At 46.9% G+C, this 24276-nt stretch overlaps 2 protein-coding genes across 3 annotated transcripts in view; both read left to right on the top strand.

Annotated features, from left to right (window-relative positions):
• The window catches only part of LOC119458471 (3-oxoacyl-[acyl-carrier-protein] reductase FabG), a 463543-nt gene that overhangs the window by 299343 nt on the left and 139924 nt on the right, over nt 1-24276 (top strand). The gene's annotated exons all lie outside the window — the stretch shown is intronic.
• LOC125946981 (cytochrome P450 2C8-like) overlaps nt 1-24276 on the top strand; it is a 96671-nt gene that overhangs the window by 33693 nt on the left and 38702 nt on the right. Inside the window, exons 3-4 of the mRNA XM_049671237.1 lie at nt 6266-6372; nt 14431-14732. Of these exons, the coding sequence (XP_049527194.1) occupies nt 6266-6372; nt 14431-14732 (409 nt within the window). The remainder of the gene's footprint in view (nt 1-6265; nt 6373-14430; nt 14733-24276) is intronic.

The following is a 24276-nucleotide window of genomic DNA, read 5'->3' as shown; positions in this document are numbered from 1 at the left end:
GTGCGTAATCTACAGAACTTGACGAAGTACGACTGTGCGAATCTTACCGTTTCGGCCAGGAAAGATCTCGTGACGGTGGTGTTGCGCATGCACCAACATGCGATGTAAGCCATCAATATGTAAGCGATCAAGACACAATCAATCATCCAACTTCGCTGTGTCTTGAGCTTTGCGCGGCCTAGTGCAAGCTTTCGACTTTTTCTTTACTCATGCTGGGTGGAGTGGTCAGAAGACAAATGTTATTTTCCCGGTGTTTTTCGCTACGCTTACAGATGATCCAGCCGCTGAGATACTGAATGCTCGCCGATGTGCGAGGCGCGTCACTGTCGAGATGCGCTGTTTCGTGTTGCCGATTGCCCAAAGCATCGCACAGACTAGCTCCTTGAAAGTGTATCTTCGTCGCTCTAACGCGAACGGTCGCAGAATAGAGAGTCCGTGGAGTAAACCAGCGGAGGAGAAAGCGCAGGTGCAAAGTCGTTGTTATGCTATCACCGCCATGCAGTCGTCACTACACTATCCTTATGCCGTCTTAAGATGTTGTCATCCTCAAGCTGTATCCGTGTCAACAGTCGTCATACCATCGTCGTCTCATGCATGTAGTCATCCCCGGCACGCTGTCATACTGTGATGGAAACAATAAAAGTGCCGGTGTTTCTGTTGGGCCCAGAATCCTTTTAATAATGATGTGGCACTCGGGAGCTCTTTACACGAAACATAGACTTTATACAGACACGCTAATACGATACAGACGCTTTACATACACACGGACTAGAGTTCGGAAGTCATGTGTCCTTCCATAAAACATCTGCCTAGCACTCATGCGTCACCACTCGCCCGTGTGCATCGTCGTTGCGCTGCACGTGACTTTGGTCGTTGTGCCTACGTAGCTCCTGTCGGACACCAGCTCAGCTGGTTTGATGCTGAGACGGCCACGTCCTACGCCGTCTCCACCACGCCGCACCTTGTCGCGACGTGGAAGCAGGGAAACAGCAGGCCGGTAGAGCACCAGGCCACTGCTGTAACTGGCCAGTAACGCCTGGCCTGTAACGCCTCAGCCGCTATAACGTCGGGCTCGGTCAGCCGACAGGCAGCTCAGGCTCCCCGGTGGCCAGCAGAAAGCACTGAACCAGGTCGCTATGACAGCACGCCGCTGGTGCACAGGAGAGCAGAGCCACGAGCGGGATTTACGACCAGGTCCGAACGGTAGCAAGACACCCGGTCGCCAGTAATCGGGCCCGCTCAGCAGGCAGGTAGCTTAGGCGTCCCGGTCCCAAGCATGAAGCACTGCACCAGGCCGCTATAAAAGCAGGCCGCTGGTGCGCAGGAAAGCCCAGCCACGAGCTGGATCTTCGACCAGGTCCGCATGGTAGCAGGACACGCGGTCGCCGGTACCCGAGCCTTGAACCGCCGTTCTGTGAGCTGACGTTCAAGGCTGCCGCTCGCCCTCACGCTCTCCGCGCTCTCGTGCTCTCACGCTGCTTCCTTGTTCGTGGCACGTCGTCTTCCTTCGCACTCCCCATCAGTACTTTTCTTCTTGTAGTCACCGCCACCCACCACTATCCACATCATCACACATACCATCCACGAAAGCATGTACACAGTAATTTGTGCTCCTTTCAACGGACGCAATTATTGTTTTCAGCCGCAGACTGCGGGTGCGTTTCATGTTTGTTCATTTGATTTCAGCCTTCTAAATTAGCTATTGTCTTGCTTTGACAAATTTTCAATGGTTCTTGCAAGATTTCTTTTCCGCTTTGTCCTGGCCTATTCTCACTGCGAAGAATCTGCCTTGCTGGGCTGCAGAGCTCAGTCGTCACACTCAATGACTGGATCCTTCCTAGAGGGACCCCTCAACACCGAAAAGCTATATATGACAGCTTACTCACCTACCTTATAAGAAGCGAAACCATTAACTTAATCTAGGCACCTCACCGGAAAAACCACTGGGGTTGCCTTTTCATACATGTACAATTTTCTATTGTTTTGATTATTTAATAAACGTCTTTCTCTCTCTCTCTCTTTCCCGCTTCGCCTACAAGGGTAGTATTTTGTTTTTAAACAATTCGGCAATAAAACAGTCTTTTACTCTTGCAAAAGCTACATGAATCAAATACATAAACAGGCACCTAAACCACTATCAGCTTGAAATTATGTTACTCAAAGGCAGGTCCGCAATGGCTTACAATGAAGATAAATTCGCAAGAACCCTTTTAAAATATGTCGTAATGTCAACGTTAGAGGCCGCGGTTTCTCACTCACTTTCGCTACCATCCCCATTGGGCTTCTAATCTTCTAGCTGCAGTATTCTCACCAACTCCATGCAATGCAGCGAAATCTGCGGGTCATGTCAACAGAGACGAAGAAAGCCTTCTCCAATTGCCACCTCCGAATTGCCGTCCGATTGACGCCGACCGAAATTAGGGTCAGAAAAAATTCGTGGCGTAAAATGCGTAATAGCGCAGCACCCCGCTCCTCCCCCCTCCCCGAACCCCGCTTCTTAAGCTACACAGCCAGCTGTCGTCACGGTGCAGATATCGTCTCTCTTCAGTTGGCCAATGGACAACCTTTACTCTGGTGACGTCGCACTCAGGCCCTTATTGGCGTCACATTGTGTGAAGAGGGGACAAGAAAAGCCCAGAGACGAGGGCGGGATAGTTATTTGAATTGTAGCACCAACGCGGTTCGTCATGCTCGCATGATCACACAGGTTATCATCACGATACACAGCACGTGATGCGCGCATGTGTTTTAAATGTGTAGAACATGCGGGAGGTGATTTAGGGCCTTTTAGGAAATGCAGAAATTTTCTTAGTATATATTGGTTCTTTACAGCAGACTCTCCGAAGGCTTAGATCAAAGCAGATACAGTGCTCAGGGACTGAAACACGATACTTGCTCAAAGACTTGCTCATTTTTAAAGTAACAATTAGCTTGCATGCGCGGTTTTAATCGCGAATGAAACCGAAAAATAACAGTTAGGTCATTTTTTAGGTTTATCACAATTTATGAGGATCGGGTCATGTCGCGGTACCCAGAACAATACTCCACTCGAACCGAAATAAATCGGTGCCAGGGGAACTCTGAGCCGGTAACCAGAACAATGATAACCCGATCTTCAAAAAGGCGAATGAAGATAAATCAATCGTTTAGTGTTGCGCACAAACCGCAACTGAAAACAAGTCTTTCTGCCGGGTTGAATCCCTGGTTAAAATAACTACTGCGTTTTTCAATGATAAATCTACGCGCGGAGCGAAACATTAAGAAACAGTCGATACATCCTTACATTTAGACGGCTTGTTCAGGTGTCTTGATGTCCGCACATCATACTTCTTGTTGACGGCAGCCAAGGACCTCTCAAAAAGCTTAAGCTCATCGTCTGACTTCAGGTAGCCATGGTAGTAGCCGTCTTCATGATCATGTAACCCTTGGAGGTTCTTTTCGATCAGCTTCTGTCGGCCAGGAGGCTCGCTCATCATTGCATTCCGTGCTTTCACAAGCGAAACAAAACAACGCACGCCGCGAATATGATACGCGCGCCACTTTTCGCTCACGTGGAATGAGCTGTTCCGAACTGAGGCGCCGCACACCGACCACGCCGCCAAACAGGGAGGAAAAAAAATGGTGGTATGTCATCGAGGCGAGGCCACGTCATCTAGGCGAGGCCCCGCCCCTGCACGGATTTCTGAAAACAGGCGCACCTATCCTTAAAGACTCTCAGAGACACTTTGGGGCGTTTACTGCAACGCATCTGGTGCCAACTGAGGCCGAATCTTGCGAACTGATAGTAAAGCCGAAAGTGGTTGCTGGAGAATTTAGGGACAGAAGAACTGACAGCTGGGAGATTTCGCACCTATTCATATTAATACTTGCACAAAAAACACGCGGACGAAGGACTGCACCAAACAAACGCAAGAACATTGGCATTGCATCAAAGGTTCTCAGGAAACTACGGAGTCGTAACTGATAAGCAGTAATTCAGTATGCATTATTGATCTAACTGAATAATTAAAGAACAAAATAAAATTGAAGGGGAACAAGGATACTGCTGAACATGGAATAACTCTCTAGTGCAGTCTACTGACTCCAGAATGGCGATCAGCAATGGAGGGTGGGATACAACAGTGAGAGCACAACAAGAGAAGATAGGATAAACAAGATAACCATACGGCATAACTACATAGTTCGCTTGTGGAGTGTGGTGACAAGGTCCTCAAGAGAGTTGGTCACCCAGCCCCGCACACTGGCACGTTGAACTGACGCAGTGAACGGCCTCACGCACCCGAGAAGGACGGCGTGGCCATAAGAGCTGCTCGGCACTGTTAGCCGGCAGCCCGTGCACTTGGAAGGTGAACAAGAGTTCGCCCAGTAGTGCAAGAAGGCATTGCACCGGACGATCAAGGCAGGGCGTCATTCGAATGCCTACAGTTGACTGCAGATGTTGCAGTTGTCCGCAGCGGCGAGACCGAGACGTTGACTGCGGAAATGCGTCCATATGCACCCTACTTACAACCGTGGCCCACGAGCCCGTTGCTTCCGCTAAATACTGCGCGCGTAGATTGCGGGCAGCTTCTCCCCATGGGCGATACGCAGGTCGGGATGGCCTGGTTTGGGGTGGCGTCGGATAGCGAGATGCATGTTCGCACTAAACCGGACAATGACGGGCAGCAGCTCGTAGTCGCTTGTCGAGAGTTCGTCAACGTACTCGTTTCCGGGGTCACCACCTTTGCGGGGGCCCCTGTAATCAAACACCGGCCCCCCTATGCAAAAGTGAATCCACTTTGCTGCACTAACAGGGAGCCACGGCCCTTCACATGGAGGTGACTCGCACCGCACCACGTCCATGCCTGGCGCCACCTCCAGGTGAAAACCAAATACTATGCTCAGACGCGAGAGGTCAGCCATCGTCCGTGGTGAGTCGCTCGTTGATGTTCACAGCACTAGAGCTTTCGAATGGCGGCGAGTGCACTCAGTTGGCACCCGTCTTGCAACATCGAGCCATCAGGGTACACTTGCAGATGGCCGCGAAGTTCCGCGATGACGACAGCTCGTGTGAGCGGTCCCAGCGCGCATTGCAATCTGCTTCATTTTGCGATCATGCACAGGATATCCGGGAGCACTTGGACCCGTTGTGGACTTCGCTATTGCTCGCGGACGCCGTATGAGGGTGCGTCGTTCCTCAGTTCGAAGAGCCGGGGCGTGCCTCTCATGTCTACCGGTGGTGTTCTCGAAGGCGCTGGAGAAGGGTGCATCCGTTCGAAGCTCTGTGCACTTTGTCACTGTGGGATAGTGCATGTTGCGTGACCAGAAGCCCGAGCGGCCAAGACCCACACCAGCGTTCTGACGCACTGTGACGTACGTGGTACTCGCAGGCTGGTTGTTAGGCCGTTTCTGCGCGGCACCTAAGGCCGTATCCACTGCAGTTTGCAAACAGTGCTGAGCGGCAGCGCATGCAGCATGGCACTATTCACTGGAGCAGCTTGTTTTGCAACCTTGGAGTCACGCGGTAAGTTTGTATACAGCTTCTGTTGCTCGCACTGTATTGCCGCTTCCTCGCAGCCGTGAAGCGGAACTTCGCACCACCTTTTATGTCTAGGCCCAGATACTAGACCCAGCTCTTGTATGGGAGGTTGGTGCCGGTCAGTTTTAGAACGCTGTGCTCGATGATTTTGCGAGCAACAGCCGCCATGACGACTGACGTATCCATGTATAGGCTCAGCCCAACCTTGGAGTCACGCGGTAAGTTTGTATACAGCTTCTGTTGCTCGCACTGTATTGCCGCTTCCTCGCGGCCGTGAAGCGGAAGTTCGCACCACCTTTTATGTCTAGGCCCAGATACTAGACCCAGCTCTTGTATGGGAGGTTGGTGCCGGTCAGTTTTAGAACGCTGTGCTCGATGATTTTGCGAGCAACAGCCGCCATGACGACTGACGTATCCATGTATAGGCTCAGCCAACGTTACGGGCCACGTTCGTCCTCTAGATCCGCTGCCTCTTTGTTATCATGATGCAACGTTTTGTACTGCCGGAGCACCAATATCTCTGATACTATAATTTTCAGAGTGCTGCAGAATAGCATCATTTGTTTCTCCTTTATTTACACTGTATTACAAGAACACGCACAGTGCTGACCCGTTATGTGTTTTCGGCACGTGATGCTAATGTTTTACGATTGTTTGTTCGCAATGTCTGTGTAACTAATACTGCCAGTCCTTCAAGTGCTTTATGCGTGGTTGAGCTGCACCATGATTGTTCTTATTGTTTTGAAGGACTGGGAACGCAAAATGGACAATGCTGGATAGCAAACAGGAGGTATTGTGTGAGCATGCTGCGCGACCTTGGTTTTGCCAAAACGTCGATGGAAGAGCGCATGATGGTGAGAACCCCTTGCACCTAAATATGGGAAGAGCTGTTGTTGTTTCGGATATGTAGAGAAAGATTTCAGAAACAGTCGTATATTCCAAATAAAGGGCAAAATGACTGACGTGTTCGGTTTAACGTTGTTTCGGTGTTTCCTCGTTCGATCAAACTTTACGTAGGGCTGACACGAGAATGTTTCGATGACCGTGCTAGACATCACCAAAAAATAACTCAAAAATAGAAGAGAGCATTCATCTGGCACTCCATAGTATAGTTTGCGCCTAGCATGCTGTTATCCAAAAGGACAAAGGACAAAAGGACAAATAAAGGTCGAAACGAAAATTGAGCCTGCTTTTGCAGCGGCATTCATTCTGGGTAAATCAGTAGAAAGATGTGTAAGTGAGCTACCACTTGCGCAGTAGGAAATATAACTATTGTTTGTAGATAATGGCCAAATATTATTTTTTATTGTAGGCGTGCTCGCTCTTTTATATTTTTGATAAAGTGTCATATTAGTGTGTTGCGTTTTCTTTCAAAGATTCACTCAATAGTTAGCGCTTTTCCTATCATCTACTCCGTTTATTTCACCAAAGCTTTGTGCTGTGCCAAGCATAAAGAATTCGGACAGAACCCGTCACTTGATGAATGTCGACCTTCATGCGATTTTCATTGACGTAATGTAGCGACCCCATATTGACACCGCCGCAACGTGTCATGTGTATGAGGCATGCACTGCAGCACTGCTCCTACCTCTCGCCATCTAGTAGCCCTATCGGGAAGTCCTCGCGTGGACTATAAGATGCGTGCTGCACCGGTGCGCGCGAATGCTGAGAATTGTTCTCTCGCTGCCAACACCCATTCGTGGCGCAGCGTGAAGCGTCGGGCTTCCAGGAAGGCGTGTGACGTGGGTTTGATAGCGGTTAGCAACAGAATATTTTCCAATAAATGTGTTTTTCCCATTATCGCACCTAGCCATTCTAGGTGTTTCAAGAATCTTAGAAAAATTTTCATACCCAGTTTCACGGACCCAGTTTGGAATGGCTCATACCCAGTTTCACGGACCCCTTTGTCAGAGTTGTCACTTAGGGCACAGATCATGTGGCGCGTACCCCGTGGTCCAAGCCGTGGCGTGCAAGAGGTTACATAAAAACATACCGCAAAATGTGTAAAGTTCCCAAATAATGTCAATCTCACTAAAGCCGAGCCCTCAAAAATTCTTAGTACAAATATTTGTAGGAATGAAGGCTAACAAAAGAAGAAGCGAGAAATCAAATTTTCCATAAGCTGATTATTTCACTGATAGGGCAGTGAAAGACCCATTGGAAAGTGCACTTCACGAGTAATCTCCACGATTAATCGCACCTGTCAATAAATATAATGTCATGTTTGCTTATACGCACACTGGCAATACTAACACCTGTCAGGGTTGGCTAGCTCAAGTGAAAACGAGCCATGGTCATGAGAAATATCCCCTTCAGTCACGGCGTACACATTTGTGTACGCGACTTATTTTCGCAATTTCTCTGCAGTGGTGTCAAGGAATAGATCGCGAACATTAAGCTTATAGTAACTTGAAAATTCCGCTTACCTAACGCACCTCCATTTTATTTCTGAGTGCAATGTGTCACTATAGACGACCGCTTTGGTGAAGGCACTACCGTGTTTGACGGGCTGTTCGACGTGAAGCGGTTTGGTAGCAGCTGTGAAATAACTTTTTTTCCTTTCTAGTAATGCTTGCAGCGAATAATTAAATTGTGTATGTAATTCGAGCGGTTTACTAAATTTATTTTATGAAGAAACTTAGTATGACTGACTGATCACTAAGCAGATATTCGATAACTCTATAATTATAATGAGTCATCATAATATGCACAAGGAGTCCTTCCACTACCTAGATTTGCTTTCAATGGAGCATGCAGTACCTTGGCATACATATTTGTAAATTTCATACATTTATCGAAAGTCTATCATAATTCGTGACTGAAGGGGATATTATGCAAAATATGTTGGAGTGCTGTTCCTGAGAGCTTTCGCAGTTCAGAGTACACTTTTACAAAGAGAAATTTTAGGCAGAGAAACAATGACGTTCATCGTGCAAGCAGCTCAGCCAAATTGAACACAGCATGGCGGGGTAACATGTCTATCCTAACACCATGCACCGCTACCTTATGCATATACAAATGCCTCAAAGCTCGTTACTATCAGTGAAAATTGCACACGACAAATCTACTGCACTGAGGAGTGTTTCCTTCCTTACAATATGACAAGCTACAGCACGTGCACTATTAAGTCATATAATCATTAGAGGCTTGGCTTGCATTAATAGGAGAAATACTGGTGTAGCTTTGTCCTGGAATTCGCTGCCCGTACCTCAACGCCAAATAGTGCGGCATCATGTTCGCCATGTACAACCCGCATGCTCGTGATTCGGATATAGCATGCAGCCTTTTTGTTTAGAAGAACTTCTTGCTGGGCGAGTTGGTGCATAGCTGTATCGGGAAGCATTGCGCGTACAAACGGACAAACACAGGAAAAAGACGTGAACGGATAGAGCGCAAACTTTCAACTGGTTTTTTATTTGTGCAGAAGCCACATTATGTAGACTGCTTTGACACGTGCCCGAAAATGAAGGGGGGAAGGGAGAAGGAGGGGGAGGGTTGCAAATCACGCCCACCTCAATTCAACAGCAGCTGCGCAGAAAATTATTTTCCGCTCGATACAGGGTAACAGAAGTGTCACTTATGCAAGTATCGCCTTTTTTTTGATATAGAAGGCTTCTAAAAGTTCTCGGGAAGTTTTGTCGTTACTCCTGCCTAAAACCTTAATGCTATGGAACATAGGCACACAACCTTTGCATGCAATGCAATGAGCGGGCAAGTGCGCTCCTTCTCTTTTTTTGATTGACAAGGCATGCTCCCCCGCGCATTCATTCACGCAGCGCCCTGTTTGGCCCACATATACCCGTCCACATTTGAGCGGGATTTGGTAAACAACGCCCGTGGCACACTTCACGTACGGTTCGGCATGCTTCACTCCGCAACCGCTTCCCCGAAGTCCTCCATTGATCCTCGGGCATAACCCAGATAGCTTTTTTGGAGCGGAAAAAACCACCGGGACGCCATGTCTGTTGGCCACTTTTTTATGTTGTGGGCGACTTTGTGCATATATGGCACGACCGTGGTCTTCTTTCTGAGCAGGCGCTCAGCGCTGCTGCCACGTTTTTCTTGTTTTACCTTCTTAAGAAGTTTCTCGGCCACAGCCGTGATGACCTCGCAGGGGAAGCCGGCTGAATTCAGCCTGTTAATCTGATTGTAGAAGCTGTCATGCATTGCATGCGGACAAGACTTTGTGAGAGCAGATTCCAGGCACGAGTTTGCAATCGCCCTCTTAACTATCTTCGAATGCGCAGAATCATATGGAAGAAGCTCTTTCTGTGCTCGTGGAGCGTAATGCCAGCAGATATGATGCAAGCCTATCTGTAATTTAATATCTAAAAACTGCAACAAACCATTAGTTGGCAGTTCGTGGGTAAAAGTCAAACCATTGCCATATTGTCTAAAAAGCGTTAAAATACTATTCACAGAATCCGTGTTGGTCAAGGTTATTTGTTTGGATAAAACAATTAAAAAATCGTCGACATACCTAAAAGCCTTGAGTACCCCTTGGTTAGAAAATTCATGATTGAGGGTATTGTCAATAGCAGCTAAAAATATATCACATAGGATCGGGGCGACACAGGAACCGATACAAATACCTTTCCTTTGAATGTAAAAGTCATCGTTAAAAGATATAAAGGTGGCCTGCAAATAAAATTCGAGGATGGACATGAAGCTGTCTACAGCAACCCCAGCGGAGTTTTGAAATGCTATTTCGCCATTCCTTTCAATGCATTCTCTGACGGCAACAAACAATTTATCATGAGGTACCGAATAAAACAAGTCCTCCACATCAACAGAAAATACGTAGTTAACAAGATCATTTGACTTCAAAAAATGCTCAACATCACCAGAGTTCTTTGTGGCGAATGGGTCTTCAACCTGTAACGCACTCAAATGTTTCTGCAAGTACTGGCTAATTAGGAATTGCCATGAGCCCTTCTCACTGACAATTGTTCTGAACGGCACAGAGTCCTTGTGGGTTTTTGCAGTAAAGAAAACTGAAAGCGCTTTCTTTTTGCAGTTAGTTATCGAACTTGCAAGCTTAGTCAATTCATTATCCCTGCAAAGAGCTGCAGCTTTGCTCTTGATTCTTGTGGCACTCGGTTTTACACGAACAAAGTTCTTAGCAATAGCTTGACCTGCCTTTTGGTTGAATTCTTCTTCTCGTAAGACAACGAATCCTCCATTCTTATCAGCCTGCAGTAATCGCAGATTGTTTTGCTTGAAGAACAAAACTACGCTTCTAGTCGGGTCTTTCGAGTGCTTGGTGGACGTCGTGTTTACCGTTTTTGTAAGGGCTTCTACACCTTCTAGAAGGCATCTTTCACGTCCTTCTGTGTCAGCCTTGCTTGAAACTCGCCGGTTCAGCGCTAGTAAGTCGTGGGCAGGAACCGAAGGTTCATAACTGTACATAACCCTCCCCCTCCTTCTCCCTTCCCCCCTTCATTTTCGGGCACGTGTCAAAGCAGTCGACATAATGTGGCTTCTACACAAATAAAAAACCAGTTGAAAGTTTGCGCTCTATCCGTTCACGTCTTTTTCCTGTGTTTGTCCGTTTGTACGCGCAACGCTTCCCGATACAGCTATGCACCAACTCGCCCAGCAAGAAGTTCTTCTAAACTACCTGTCTAACACAGAGGGCCCTTTTATGAATGTTTCTCCTACACCTTTGCAAATCAACGCCTGTGTCAACCTCATCATCAGCTCAACCTGTCGCGCCAGGTACATCGCCTACTGCCTGCGAAAGAGAATCATACCAGAAGATGTAAGTGCAATGTTTGGCTGCCTCAAACCGCGAGTGGACCTTTTGAGGCGCATATGCAGATATTTAAGATCGGAACTGTGGCGCCAGGTGCGAAGGTTCCAAGATCTTCTACGATCGCTTTGCTATGCCTCTGACCCGGCTTGGCTAGCGGAAACCAAGCTACGGTCTGCCAGACGATTTGCTGCCCAGATGACTGAATTTTGGTGGGCGCGGTGTTTCACCAGGTCCTCGCCCATACTAGACCAACGAGCAAGAAGGAGGAGCCAAAAGGATTCATAGTCCTGGGAGACGTAGTGCTGCCCGAGGAAGTTGCATGCATACTTAACAAGGGCCCAAAGTACAGTTATGAACCTTCGGTTCCTGCCCACGACTTACTAGCGCTGAACCGGCGAGTTTCAAGCAAGGCTGACACAGAAGGACGTGAAAGATGCCTTCTAGAAGTTGTAGAAGCCCTTACAAAAACGGTAAACACGACGTCCACCAAGCACTCGAAAGACCCGACTAGAAGCGTAGTTTTGTTCTTCAAGCAAAACAATCTGCGATTACTGCAGGCTGATAAGAATGGAGGATTCGTCGTCTTACGAGAAGAAGAATTCAACCAAAAGGCAGGTCAAGCTATTGCTAAGAACTTTGTTCGTGTAAAACCGAGTGCCACAAGAATCAAGAGCAAAGCTGCAGCTCTTTGCAGGGATAATGAATTGACTAAGCTTGCAAGTTCGATAACTAACTGCAAAAAGAAAGCGCTTTCAGTTTTCTTTACTGCAAAAACCCACAAGGACTCTGTGCCGTTCAGAACAATTGTCAGTGAGAAGGGCTCATGGCAATTCCTAATTAGCCAGTACTTGCAGAAACATTTGAGTGCGTTACAGGTTGAAGACCCATTCGCCACAAAGAACTCTGGTGATGTTGTGCATTTTTTGAAGTCAAATGATCTTGTTAACTACGTATTTTCTGTTGATGTGGAGGACTTGTTTTATTCGGTACCTCATGATAAATTGTTTGTTGCCGTCAGAGAATGCATTGAAAGGAATGGCGAAATAGCATTTCAAAACTCCGCTGGGGTTGCTGTAGACAGCTCCATGTCCATCCTCGAATTTTATTTGCAGGCCACCTTTATATCTTTTAACGATGACTTTTACATTCAAAGGAAAGGTATTTGTATCGGTTCCTGTGTCGCCCCGATCCTATGTGATATATTTTTAGCTGCTATTGACAATACCCTCAATCATGAATTTTCTAACCAAGGGGTACTCAAGGCTTTTAGGTATGTCGACGATTTTTTAATTGTTTTATCCAAACAAATAACCTTGACCAACACGGATTCTGTGAATAGTATTTTAACGCTTTTTAGACAATATGGCAATGGTTTGACTTTTACCCACGAACTGCCAACTAATGGTTTGTTGCAGTTTTTAGATATTAAATTACAGATAGGCTTGCATCATATCTGCTGGCATTACGCTCCACGAGCACAGAAAGAGCTTCTTCCATATGATTCTGCGCATTCGAAGATAGTTAAGAGGGCGATTGCAAACTCGTGCCTGGAATCTGCTCTCACAAAGTCTTGTCCGCATGCAATGCATGACAGCTTCTACAATCAGATTAACAGGCTGAATTCAGCCGGCTTCCCCTGCGAGGTCATCACGGCTGTGGCCGAGAAACTTCTTAAGAAGGTAAAACAAGAAAAACGTGGCAGCAGCACTGAGCGCCTGCTCAGAAAGAAGACCACGGTCGTGCCATATATGCACAAAGTCGCCCACAACATAAAAAAGTGGCCAACAGACATGGCGTCCCGGTGGTTTTTTCCGCTCCAAAAAAGCTATCTGGGTTATGCCCGAGGATCAATGGAGGACTTCGGGGAAGCGGTTGCGGAGTGAAGCATGCCGAACCGTACGTGAAGTGTGCCACGGGCGTTGTTTACCAAATCCCGCTCAAATGTGGACGGGTATATGTGGGCCAAACAGGGCGCTGCGTGAATGAATGCGCGGGGGAGCATGCCTTGTCAATCAAAAAAAGAGAAGGAGCGCACTTGCCCGCTCATTGCATTGCATGCAAAGGTTGTGTGCCTATGTTCCATAGCATTAAGGTTTTAGGCAGGAGTAACGACAAAACTTCCCGAGAACTTTTAGAAGCCTTCTATATCAAGAAAAAAGGCGATACTTGCATAAGTGACACTTCTGTTACCCTGTATCGAGCGGAAAATAATTTTCTGCGCAGCTGCTGTTGAATTGAGGTGGGCGTGATTTGCAACCCTCCCCCTCCTTCTCCCTTCCCCCCTTCATTTTCGGGCACGTGTCAAAGCAGTCTACATAATGTGGCTTCTACACAAATAAAAAACCAGTTGAAAGTTTGCGCTCTATCCGTTCACGTCTTTTTCCTGTGTTTGTCCGTTTGTACGCGCAACGCTTCCCGATACAGCCTTTTTGTTGCTACGTATCATAACGACGACTAGTATAACAGTTTCCACTTTAAAATTTTTGGGGTAAATGAAAGCCCTCGATATAGGAACTATAGAAAAGGTGCTTACATGTATCAGTGCACCCAAATTTACCATCACAGCTTTTCTCCGAACCAGTATCATTTTTGTATCCAGGAAGGGTGTGTGTTCGGTCATGTGGGAGGCGGGCATTGTGATACCTCGGTATTAGCTCCGGCTTGATCAGTCGTCTACCATGTCACTACTCATTGTGATGTCACTACCCGATGCAGCAGCATAACAGCACACCCCACCGAGCGAGCCGAGCGAGCCAGAGGAAGTGCCTAAACGTCGCGATATCCTGCTCCCACGTGGCCATCTCACGTCGCATGACGTCAGGACGCACACTTTCTGGTAAACAAAAACGATACTGGTCTGGGGAAAAGCTATGATGGCAAACTTAGTGGGGCACTCCGAGGCGTGCGAATATTTTTATGAGATTTTGGGGGTCCAAAGCCCTCAAATACTGCAAGAAAAGGGGAAAGTTCAAAACGCTACATTAGTATTCAATTACAGTTGTGCTAAAACACAAGCCCTTCACAGAGAAATGCCGCTGGTTTACTTAGGAAAACTGGTGAAAAAGTTGCTTCTTTCCTTTTTTATGGAGAAGTGGATCGTAGTGAATAAAGATTAGTACAATAGTAAAGCGTAGTCTTATATTCTTCCGTGTTGCAGGAAGACTTCCATCAACTTAAGGCAAGGATAGACCATACAAAGGGTCAGCCTGTGGACATTCGCCCGCTCATCTGTTCCTGCGTGACCAACAACATCTTGTCCTTCTTTTACCCCAAAGGCCTTCCCGGTGGGGACGCAGCTTTGCTTAAGGTGACCACCATTCTTGACAAGATAAGAACAACGTTCGGCGGTGTGCTCATTCAATTCTCACCAAGCATTATCCGAAATCTGCTCTACTGTCTTCCGTTCACAAGCAATGCAAAAATGGACAAAATAACGAAGAAAATGGATAACCTTATTCGGTAAGCAACCGGCGTATTTACGCTTTATTGTTTTCAAAACTCTTCAGGTTGACTACCTTTGTGGCCAATTTTATCCAAATGTACTTGCTTTACTTCTCAAAGAGGAGCGTAATAACCTATGACTGGATCCGCGTTGCTTTTCGTTCGTAAGAGATGCTTCCCACGCGCTTGTCACCTTCGCTATTGTCCATTATGAAGAGTTGCTGGCATTTTGCTCGTACGAATAGTTGAAGAGCCAGAACGTCATTGGGACTGCGGTCCCGAAATCCCTTTTTGACGAGTGAGTCCTGCACTTTCAGTTAGTCGAGCACTAACACATTTTTTTTTGTTGGGCCCCGGACTCTGATTTCATAATGTCTCTTAAACCTATTAGCCCGCTAAGCGACAAGTTATTCCTACAGAAAAGCTACGGACAGCTTTCGCTACGCTCACGCCATTATATTCTTCTGCAGTGGTAAATATCCTATGGGAAAAAAAATTGTGGCAATGATAAAACGTTAAACATTTCATATTTTTTGAACTGGTAGTAATATACCCTTCCGTTGTATCCTACTGTACCTTTTATACAAAATACAACCGATACATCCAATTGGAAATAAGAGTGCCTTTTGAAGTGGTCGAAAGTAGGCTGAAATAAAGCCTATTTTTTATCGCATATTACTCAGAAGCTATTTGCTGCATCAGGAAGGGCCGGCTACTCATTCTTACATTAAACGAATAGATACTAAACTAAAGGAAATGTGAAGCTTGAAGTCCTGTATAAATGAAGTAATGACAACTAACAACAAAGATCACGTACAGCCTACGTCAATGTAAAGCCATCTCACATAAATTCACATAAAACAATTCAACAAAAAGGTGACATAAACGCTGGAATATAAAGTCACCTCACAAGTATGCTAAATATAGTTCACTAGACAAAGGTCACATACAAAAGCCTGGCAGCTTTGCACGACCCTAAAGAATCTGGACCTTATTTCCGACGAAGTTTACTTCCAGGAGTTGCAATAGGAATTTGAGTTGTGTAATAAATCACTCGTTGCTACTGCCGCGTTAAGTGACTTCAACGTTTTGACAACGAAGTTCTGCAGTCATCGAGTACATGCGTTCATGTTGGCTTGTGCGCACGTGACACCATGCTTGCTAATTTAGTTGGTATGCCTACGTTTACAAGTTTATACGGACGATAAAACTACTATTCGTACTTCGTATATCCACTAATTTGCTATAGCAATCGATGCTTCGGCTTTCGGGCGAAACGGCGACATTATTTTGGACATTCGGCTATGGACATTCACTAAATTTTGCACTAACTATAGGTAAGGTCAAAGTCATTTGGAGAGTATAATGGTTATCGGAACATTTAATCTTGCGGTAGAGAATGCATTCGTTAGCGAGCAACCTAAATACGGGTGCTATGTTAGCGGGCACGTGATTAATGTAGTTAAAAAAGAGTAACAGACCGAAGACACTGCCTTGGGGGACACAGGACGTGCCATCGCAAATGCTAGCAGAAAAGTTATTCCCTACAGTAAAGTGAAGGTGATGTTTCATTAAAGTGAAGGTTCATGTTAAAGTGAAGAGTCGTGAATATAAAAAAAAAGTTCGAGTTTCGCCCGAAAGGCGAAGCCTCGATTGCGTTAGCAAACTAGTGGACAACTATACGAAGTAAGGATAGTAGCTTTATTTTCCGTATAAACTCGCAAATATTAGCGTAATGACAAAATTAACAAGTATGTTGCCACTCACGCACTGGAAAACATGAATACATCTCACTCGACCGCGGAAACTCGCTGTCACAACGGTGTAGTCAGTAAGCATAGTAGCAGCAGCGAGCGAATTGACCTTCGTGCCGTCGGTCGCATGAACGCGAAAACAGCACGAGGAGGACTCTGCCCTCCCGCAGATGGGTTTCAAGATGCAGCCGTCCGGGCAGGCGCGCGGCATAGATCGCACTCCCCCCTCCCAGCCTTCCCTCCCTCTGGAGTGTTGCGCGCGACTGGAAGACGGCGCCAATACTTCCCGCCCTTGTCGACGTGAGGTTGAGCCGTGATCGCCGGTTCACCCTCGCATTATTTCACTCACACATACAGCATACGGCGTGCGACGACGATTTTATCGCCCTTGGACTTATACGGAAGCACACGGTGACGCCGACGGCTATGGCGACGCCGACGGCAAAAATCCGCCTGGAGTGTCCACATAATTGTTATCGCAATAATACCTGCGTTTCACATGAGTAGCCTTCCCGAAAGCAAGCTAATTAGAGCAGAAAATTTTTATTGGATTCAAGGTTGCTGTAGATATGATAAGTTATAACAAGCTCAAGTAATTTGCAGGGTATGCCTGTTAGTGAAATAGTTTGTTAATTACGAGGTGAGTTCCTTACCGATTCCTTACCGATTACGGTAATTACGACCTTACCGATCTGCCAGTCTTTGCATACTTGACCAGAAGACAATGATTCGTTCGACAAAATGTTCCCTCGGGTACGTGAAACACAGCGTAAAATAGTCATCTAACGCTTTCAAGCAGTTGCGAAATATTTTGTTACAAAAGCTGTATATATTCGACACAATTGATCTTCGCATATTGATACACATATATTTCCTCACATTTCGCTAGGTTACTTTTGGCGGAATTGCAGTAGCACCAAAAGAGTGGGGTAAAATTTGCACCACTGGTTTAACTTTCTTTTATGGCTCTGAAGTGCTTCAATGCAAATTTTATTGCAAGGGCCTCAATGAACCCAAACACTTCAAACTTTGTGTACACATAACTTGTGACATCGCGCTTATTTTCTGCAAATAAAAACATTGGGTAATCTAAACTTGTTACGGGAACTGCAAAGCGAGCTGTAAAAAATGGCCGCACAGTGCCTTAATTCATTTGCTAAAAACATTACTAGGGGTCCGCTATGCTACAACTAAGGCGACTTGGAGGCGAAAGCCCGAGCGCCCCTAGATCAATAACATGACGCCCACTTTTTGCACTTTGTGAAATTTTTTTTGCTATTTTCTTTGTTCACATCTTTATGCGAAGCTTTATAGGCTCACTTGTGTCGGGGTCGGATTACACATACGCGGTATCGTCATCAGCATGGGCTGGAGTGTCATCGTCTTCTTCCACAGCTGGCTCGTTGGCGCCCCTCGGGTTGCGCTCGTGCTCGAGCTCGGCACGCACTTGTGCCACTGCTCCCATGTTCGTCGTCATCGTCGTCATCGTCATCTACCACAGCTGGCGAAGTTGCCGCTCATTATTCCAGCGTTCACTTCTCTTCTGTCACCCTAATGGGGAGGCCGCGTTGCAGGGGTATGAGGCATTGCCTGGGGGGGGGGGGGGTATGAGCCATTCATTGTCTTACGTGACGGACAGCTTTAATTTTGAAGCAATTTAATCTCGCAGAATCGCAAGCAGCAACGGCGGGCGACTGCTGCTAACCATGCCACCGAGCAAACTCGAGACGTCGAACGCAAGCGACAACAGTGACGAGCTGAGAATCGTACAACGCAACGGAAGGAAATGTTGCACGAACTCGAAGGAAAAGTAGGAGGAAAGGGAAGGACAAGTAGTACGAAAGAGAAGCAAACGTAGTAGGAAAGGGGAGGAAAAGCAGTAGGTCAGGTACACACACGGCAAGCTTCGCTTACCCCGAGTTTCTCGACAGGGGAAGGGTTGGCGAGTTTTTTTTAAGGCGATAGCAATTATATGGACACTCAAAGTGGATTTCTGCAGTCGGCGTCGCCGTAACCGTGAGGTTCCGTATGGCGTCAACGGCGATGATGATGATAAGTGGTTCTTGAGGGAAAGGGAAAGGTTGGCGCTATCTTCTGCAGCCCTTGAGGGAGCACGGCTCAGCGCCAAAAGCGATGAAATCGTCACCGCGCGCCGGACGCTGTATGTGCAAGTGAAAGGGCGTGAGGGACTCGCGCTTCACAGGGAGCGAACGCACGGCGGAGAACAAACGCGCTTTCTGCGCCGTGCTCCCTGAAGGGCTGCAGAATTAAGCGTCCTCCTTTACAATCACCATATATAGAGAGCAAACGCGACTTCGTCCGTCGAGCTAAAAGCCGTGGGGGGGGGGGGGGGGGGGAGGCAGGGAGGGGAGGCGACGTTCAGCTGCGGCAGCAAATGCGTATTTATACAAAAAAAGTTGTCGCAGTTTCACCCGAAAGGCGAACCATCAATTGCGGTAGAAAATTTGTAGAGAGCTATACGGAATAAGGATAGTAGTTTTATCAGCTGTACAAACTTGGACATGCAGCAGCACCGGCAACACACAGAACTGTTGTCGACGCCGTCGGCGTTTTGCCCACGTTCGCACAAAACGCGCGCGGCGTTGGTGACTGTTGCCGGAGCATCTGGGGGCCGCTCGGAGGTTTTCTACGAGATCAGAACGGGACACTCGTCGAGCAGCGTCGGAAGTCTTTACCACCTTCTCGCCTCACAACGGTTTTCTATAAATAGGCATTTTGTGCCGCAGCTAAACGTCGCCTCCCTTCCCCACCCCCCCTCCCCCCATGGCATTTCGCATGTCTGAAGAAGTCGCGTTTGCTCTACATATATGGTGATTGTAAAGAAGAAAAGAGACGCCTAATTCTGCAGCCCTTAAGGGAGCACGGTGCACAACGCGCGTTTGTTCTCCGCCGTGCGTTCACTCCCCGTGAAAGCGCGCGTCCCTCGCGCCCTTTCATTCGCACATACAGCGTTCGGCGCGCGGCGACAATTTCATCGCCTTTGACGTCATACGGAACCTCACGGCGACGGCGACGGCGACGACGATGGCGACGCCGACGGCAGAAATCTGCTTTGGAGTGGCCATATAATTGCTATCGCAATAAAACGTTGCGAGGCGGGACGGTAGTAAAGACTTCCGATGCTTCTCGACGAGTTTCCCGTTCTGATCTCACCGAAAACCTCCAAGCCACCCCCAGAGGCCCTTGCAACAGTCGCCAACGCCGCGCTCGTTCGGTGCGAACGAGGAAAAACGGCGATCGGCGTCGACAGCAGTTCTGCGCGTTGCTGGTGCTGCTGCAGGTCCAAGTTAATACAGCTGATAAAACTGCTATCCCTACTCCGAATAGCTCTCTGCTAATTTGCTATCGCAATTGATGCTTCGCCTTTCGGGCGAAACTGTAACATTTTTGAACTGAGCATCATCCCTACGAATCCACATTTTGCCGTCATTTTTTCAAGTCGTCCTTTATTCACCAAACTCGGACCATGGCACAGCAGTTCTTTTTGCTGAACCATCAGCACTCTGAAACCACAATTTAGTCATTTTTTCAAGTCACAATGTTTTTCAAGTCACGTTTACTATCATTCACCAAACTCGAGCCGTGACTCAGAACATTTTTTTGGCTGACTCAATCTCATGTGAACACTAAAATCTCACATATGGTTTTGCAAGTCACCCCCCTACTCCATAGACCCTTGATTAGCTCTTAATTCACGCTTGATTCACTCTTGATTCACCCTAAAACGGCCGGGTTCACATTCATTAACTCTATTATCTCGGTTTTACTTTCATCACACTTGGTTTGCTCTAGTACTCCAAGTTTCTAATTTTCATAACTATTGATTAACCCGGTCACCACTTGATTCACCGTCATTCATTCTTAATTCAGCATTTTTTGCTCTTCATTACCTGAGCCCATTCGCTCTCAACATTACATATCGTCTGACTCCTTTCACCCAACTGAACCCCTTTAATTCAACATCTATTCACTCTTAATTCACCTTATTCACCTATCTGTACGACCATTACCATTTCAATTCACTTTCTTAATCCTTATTCCACCCTTAATCGCAGTTTTGTGCGCATTATCACCTCAGATTCTGAGAGGACCACTTCGTTTCGACGACGCGGTTTTGAAACGGCCTTGAAACGGAGACCTCACCTGAGACATATTATGCTTTCGCCTTAATAAACAATTTACAAAATTTCATTTGAATCTATAGGCTTTAATTTAACATATACGTTTGCCATAGCATTCCTCTCATGTTCGCTAGATTTGTTATCTCGGATATTGCCGTTATGTCCAGTTAGCGGGCTAAACTTGCGCTACTCGAAAAAGACAGTCTTAACGCTCTTGAACTCAAGAATAGGTCTTTATTGCAAAGGTTGCAACAGATGCACTTTAAACTTTGCGTAAACGTTACTTATAGTGTTACTTATAAACAAAGGATGGTCACTAGTATTTGGTTGCAACGCATCAATTTATTCGATGAACTCGAAAATTTCGCTACTGAATAACCTATATGTATCCATCTTTGTCAAATTAAAATTTGGTGGCGTGTACATTGTTTTGGGGCTCAGGGGGGAAGTGGAGACCACTAGGTGGAATCGACTAGAGCGGTCCGCTCAGGATGGGCTTCCAGCTCTTTTCGCATTTTGAGAGTGACCTTTTTCTGTGAGCGGATTTTCGAGCAGTGCGCGAGTTTTGGCAACATCTGGGCACACTGGATACCAAACTTTCCAGTGAGCACTTCGCCAAACCTTTGTAATGAGCCCAAACAGGCCCACTACACGTGTGTGAAGTGTGAACGCGAACGGCTGCTGTGAGGCGGTGGCTGTTGGAACGCGGAATGCGTCGGCGACACGGCCGCAACGTTTGACGACGCTTCCGTCGACTCTAGCTGCGGAAGCGCCGCGAACGCCACCGACGACGATTAACAAGGCAGCAGGCCCCAAGAAAGCACCCAGCGCACAACCCACCTTCTCGGACTCGGAGCGAGATGAGATGGAATCCTAAGAAACCGATAACGGGAATGGCATCATCCTCCAAAGCATCAAACAAACTGGCGGACCCCGTTGATGCCAAGACGACGACCGAGATTGGCAAACGGTTTTGACCGTGCGCCAAAAGAAGGCGGTGGGCAAAAAGGATATTTTCAACGAGGAGGGCTACGAATCATTTGGACCATATTCCAAGCCCCCGGTACAACCACCGAATAAAAATAAATCGAAGACAAGACGGCTTCCACCACTGTTTAAGGACGACTTTAAAGTGATCGTGTGCCCTCACCAAGGTCTCCCTAAGTTCACGGCGCCCTAGATAGCAGGATGCAGTTATAAACGCTTGCCAAGGAAAGGAACGGAAACCAGTTCCTACGGAGATGAAACCACTATCAAATATTCTTTATTATCTCAACCCTTACCGAAGAGGTGGCTGATATAGCAAGAAGAATCACGGGCCTCACCTTAAACGGTCGCCTGCACGTAGTGACTGCGTACGCAGCAGTAGGCGACGACACAAAGAAAGGAATTATACATGGCTTCAATCCTCAAAGACGCCCTTAAACCATGCTAGCCAAGCTACGTATTAGCACGCGAGGCGTCGACGTACTAATAGCTACGATGTTGGGGGAGACGAAAATAGCGGTAATTGCCTCCTATGGCCCAATCATACCGCGATACATCTATTACACGAGAGAGAAGCTTCCCTCCTTTCCTTACAAGAATACTATACAATTTTGCAAGACCTGCAAGCAAACTTGCCACAGATCGGACGTATGGCCGAGCCCCCGCCTGCCAGTATGTCACAACTGCGGCACTAGGGACTCCCAAACAGACCACGACTGCAACCCTGTCTGCGCCACCTTAGGCGAAAAGCATCTCACGGGGCAAATAATGTAAACATTGTTTCAAGCTGGCACCTCAGGGACAGCCAGCCACAATAACAAAACCGGATGGCAAGCAACACGCCGGACAAAACGATAAAGTTATCGTCGCCAAAACCGAGACGGTATGATACAGACCATACGGACGACGACGACTGGCCTCAGCTGCGGAGTCAAGAGGAAATTCCAACGTCGCAACCTCAAATGCGAATATCAGGATCACAAGAAAGAAGCATCAAGAGCAATGACTATCCGACCATTCCGCCACCAGGGCCCACCGCAATTCGTCCCAATCTCCATCAAGCACTTCAGCGGCCGCGGGAGACTCGACCCAATACAAGGTGAGCTGGGTGGGAGCGGCACAAAAGGGGGCTCCACCGCGAACCTTAAGTACGAAAGAATCCGTTCTGGAAATCGTTAACTTAAATCAAGAGTAGATGAACATAAAATCGAGATGGCAGCACTGAAGGCCCAGTTTCAGAATACCAAAATTGGGCAAGCTAAACCAGCACAAGGAAATAAGCCTGCAACCCAACAAACAACGATTATCAACGTCAAAAGAATGATGAGTAGAGTAGTACAACAAATTCAGCGTTTCAAACTTTTTAATAGCAATTATTTGCTGAGGTGCAGTACTGCAAACATTATTTCAAACATTATGTCGATGAACAAATGTCTAAGCTGCAGCAAACGCTGCGTAAAAGAACTAGTAGTAACCCCGGAGCACCGACGGCGAGGAAGGTCGAAGGCGGGGCTGTTCCCGATGTGACGCATATCGAAATCATAGCTAACCATGGTCAGTAAAACAACCAAAACCACGACACTGCTGAGATATGGCAATGTAACTGCCGCTCTTTTCCGAAAAGAGCGGCAGCGCTACAAGCATATTTAGACGTCGCCATTACTCAACCGGACGTCATTTGTCTACAGGAAGTATGGAAGGGGGTAGTTAAGTTTAGAGATTACTACACTCTTCAAAATCGTCTATTTCCTAGAGTGGCGACGCTGGTGCACAAAGCTATCGCAGCCAGTGACTGACCTCTGCTATCCCCAATGCTCAACGGAGCACCATTTGATCGAGTTACGCACTAAAAGAGGGAAAAACGAAAACGTTTATTGGCAACGTGTACTGGCCACCGAAAGAACGACAGACTGCGTTTCCCGAAATGCTTGAATGGGTACTTGGACATCAAAGAAAAAAGATAGGTTTATTTTAGTCGGGATTTTTAACGCCCCTCACACCAACGGGGGTTAGAGGACAAATACAAAAAGGGTAGAAACCTAGTAGAAGCACTGGAGAAATATAATATGCAACTAGAGACCTTACCCCTAGCCCCTACCAGATTTTGAATAGCGTTTGCCGAGACACGTACCCAGACCTCATCTTTACATTTAACGTAAAACAGGGACGTTGGAGGAACCTGGATGAAAATCTAGGAAGCGACCATTAAATTATTATTTACTCCACTATGACTCCAATATTAAAACAAAAGCCTTTCGTAAACGTAAAAAAAAGGAAACAGACTGGACTCCATATAGCCATTACCCGACCCCTCAGCATACAAACGAAGAACGGGTAGACGAAATGATGGAGGCATACCAGACTAACACCAAGCACGTCGCACTAAGCGCAAAAACACTGGTACTGCATCCTCCCCTCATCTATCTTTGGAAAGGCAGGAGAAGTCTAACTAAGCGATGGAAGAGACAGCGTTTAAACAGAAAGCTCCGAGCTAGAATAGAAGAACTGAGAGAACAAACAAATAAGTATGCTACAGAACTCCAAGAAAACAATTGGATAGAATTTTGTGACTCGTTGCGAGGAACGCTCTCAACGACCAAGACATGGCCAATTTTGCGGAGCATGCTTGACCCATTCAATGCAAAAACAGTCACTACTAGAGCATTACGCACATTGCTA

The sequence above is a fragment of the Dermacentor silvarum genome, chromosome 7 (genome assembly GCF_013339745.2).
Source record: "Dermacentor silvarum isolate Dsil-2018 chromosome 7, BIME_Dsil_1.4, whole genome shotgun sequence".
In the NCBI taxonomy this organism is placed as follows: Eukaryota; Metazoa; Arthropoda; class Arachnida; order Ixodida; family Ixodidae; genus Dermacentor; species Dermacentor silvarum.
The sequence above is the reverse complement of the archived record's forward strand: the minus strand, read 5'-3'. Positions and strand labels throughout refer to the sequence as shown.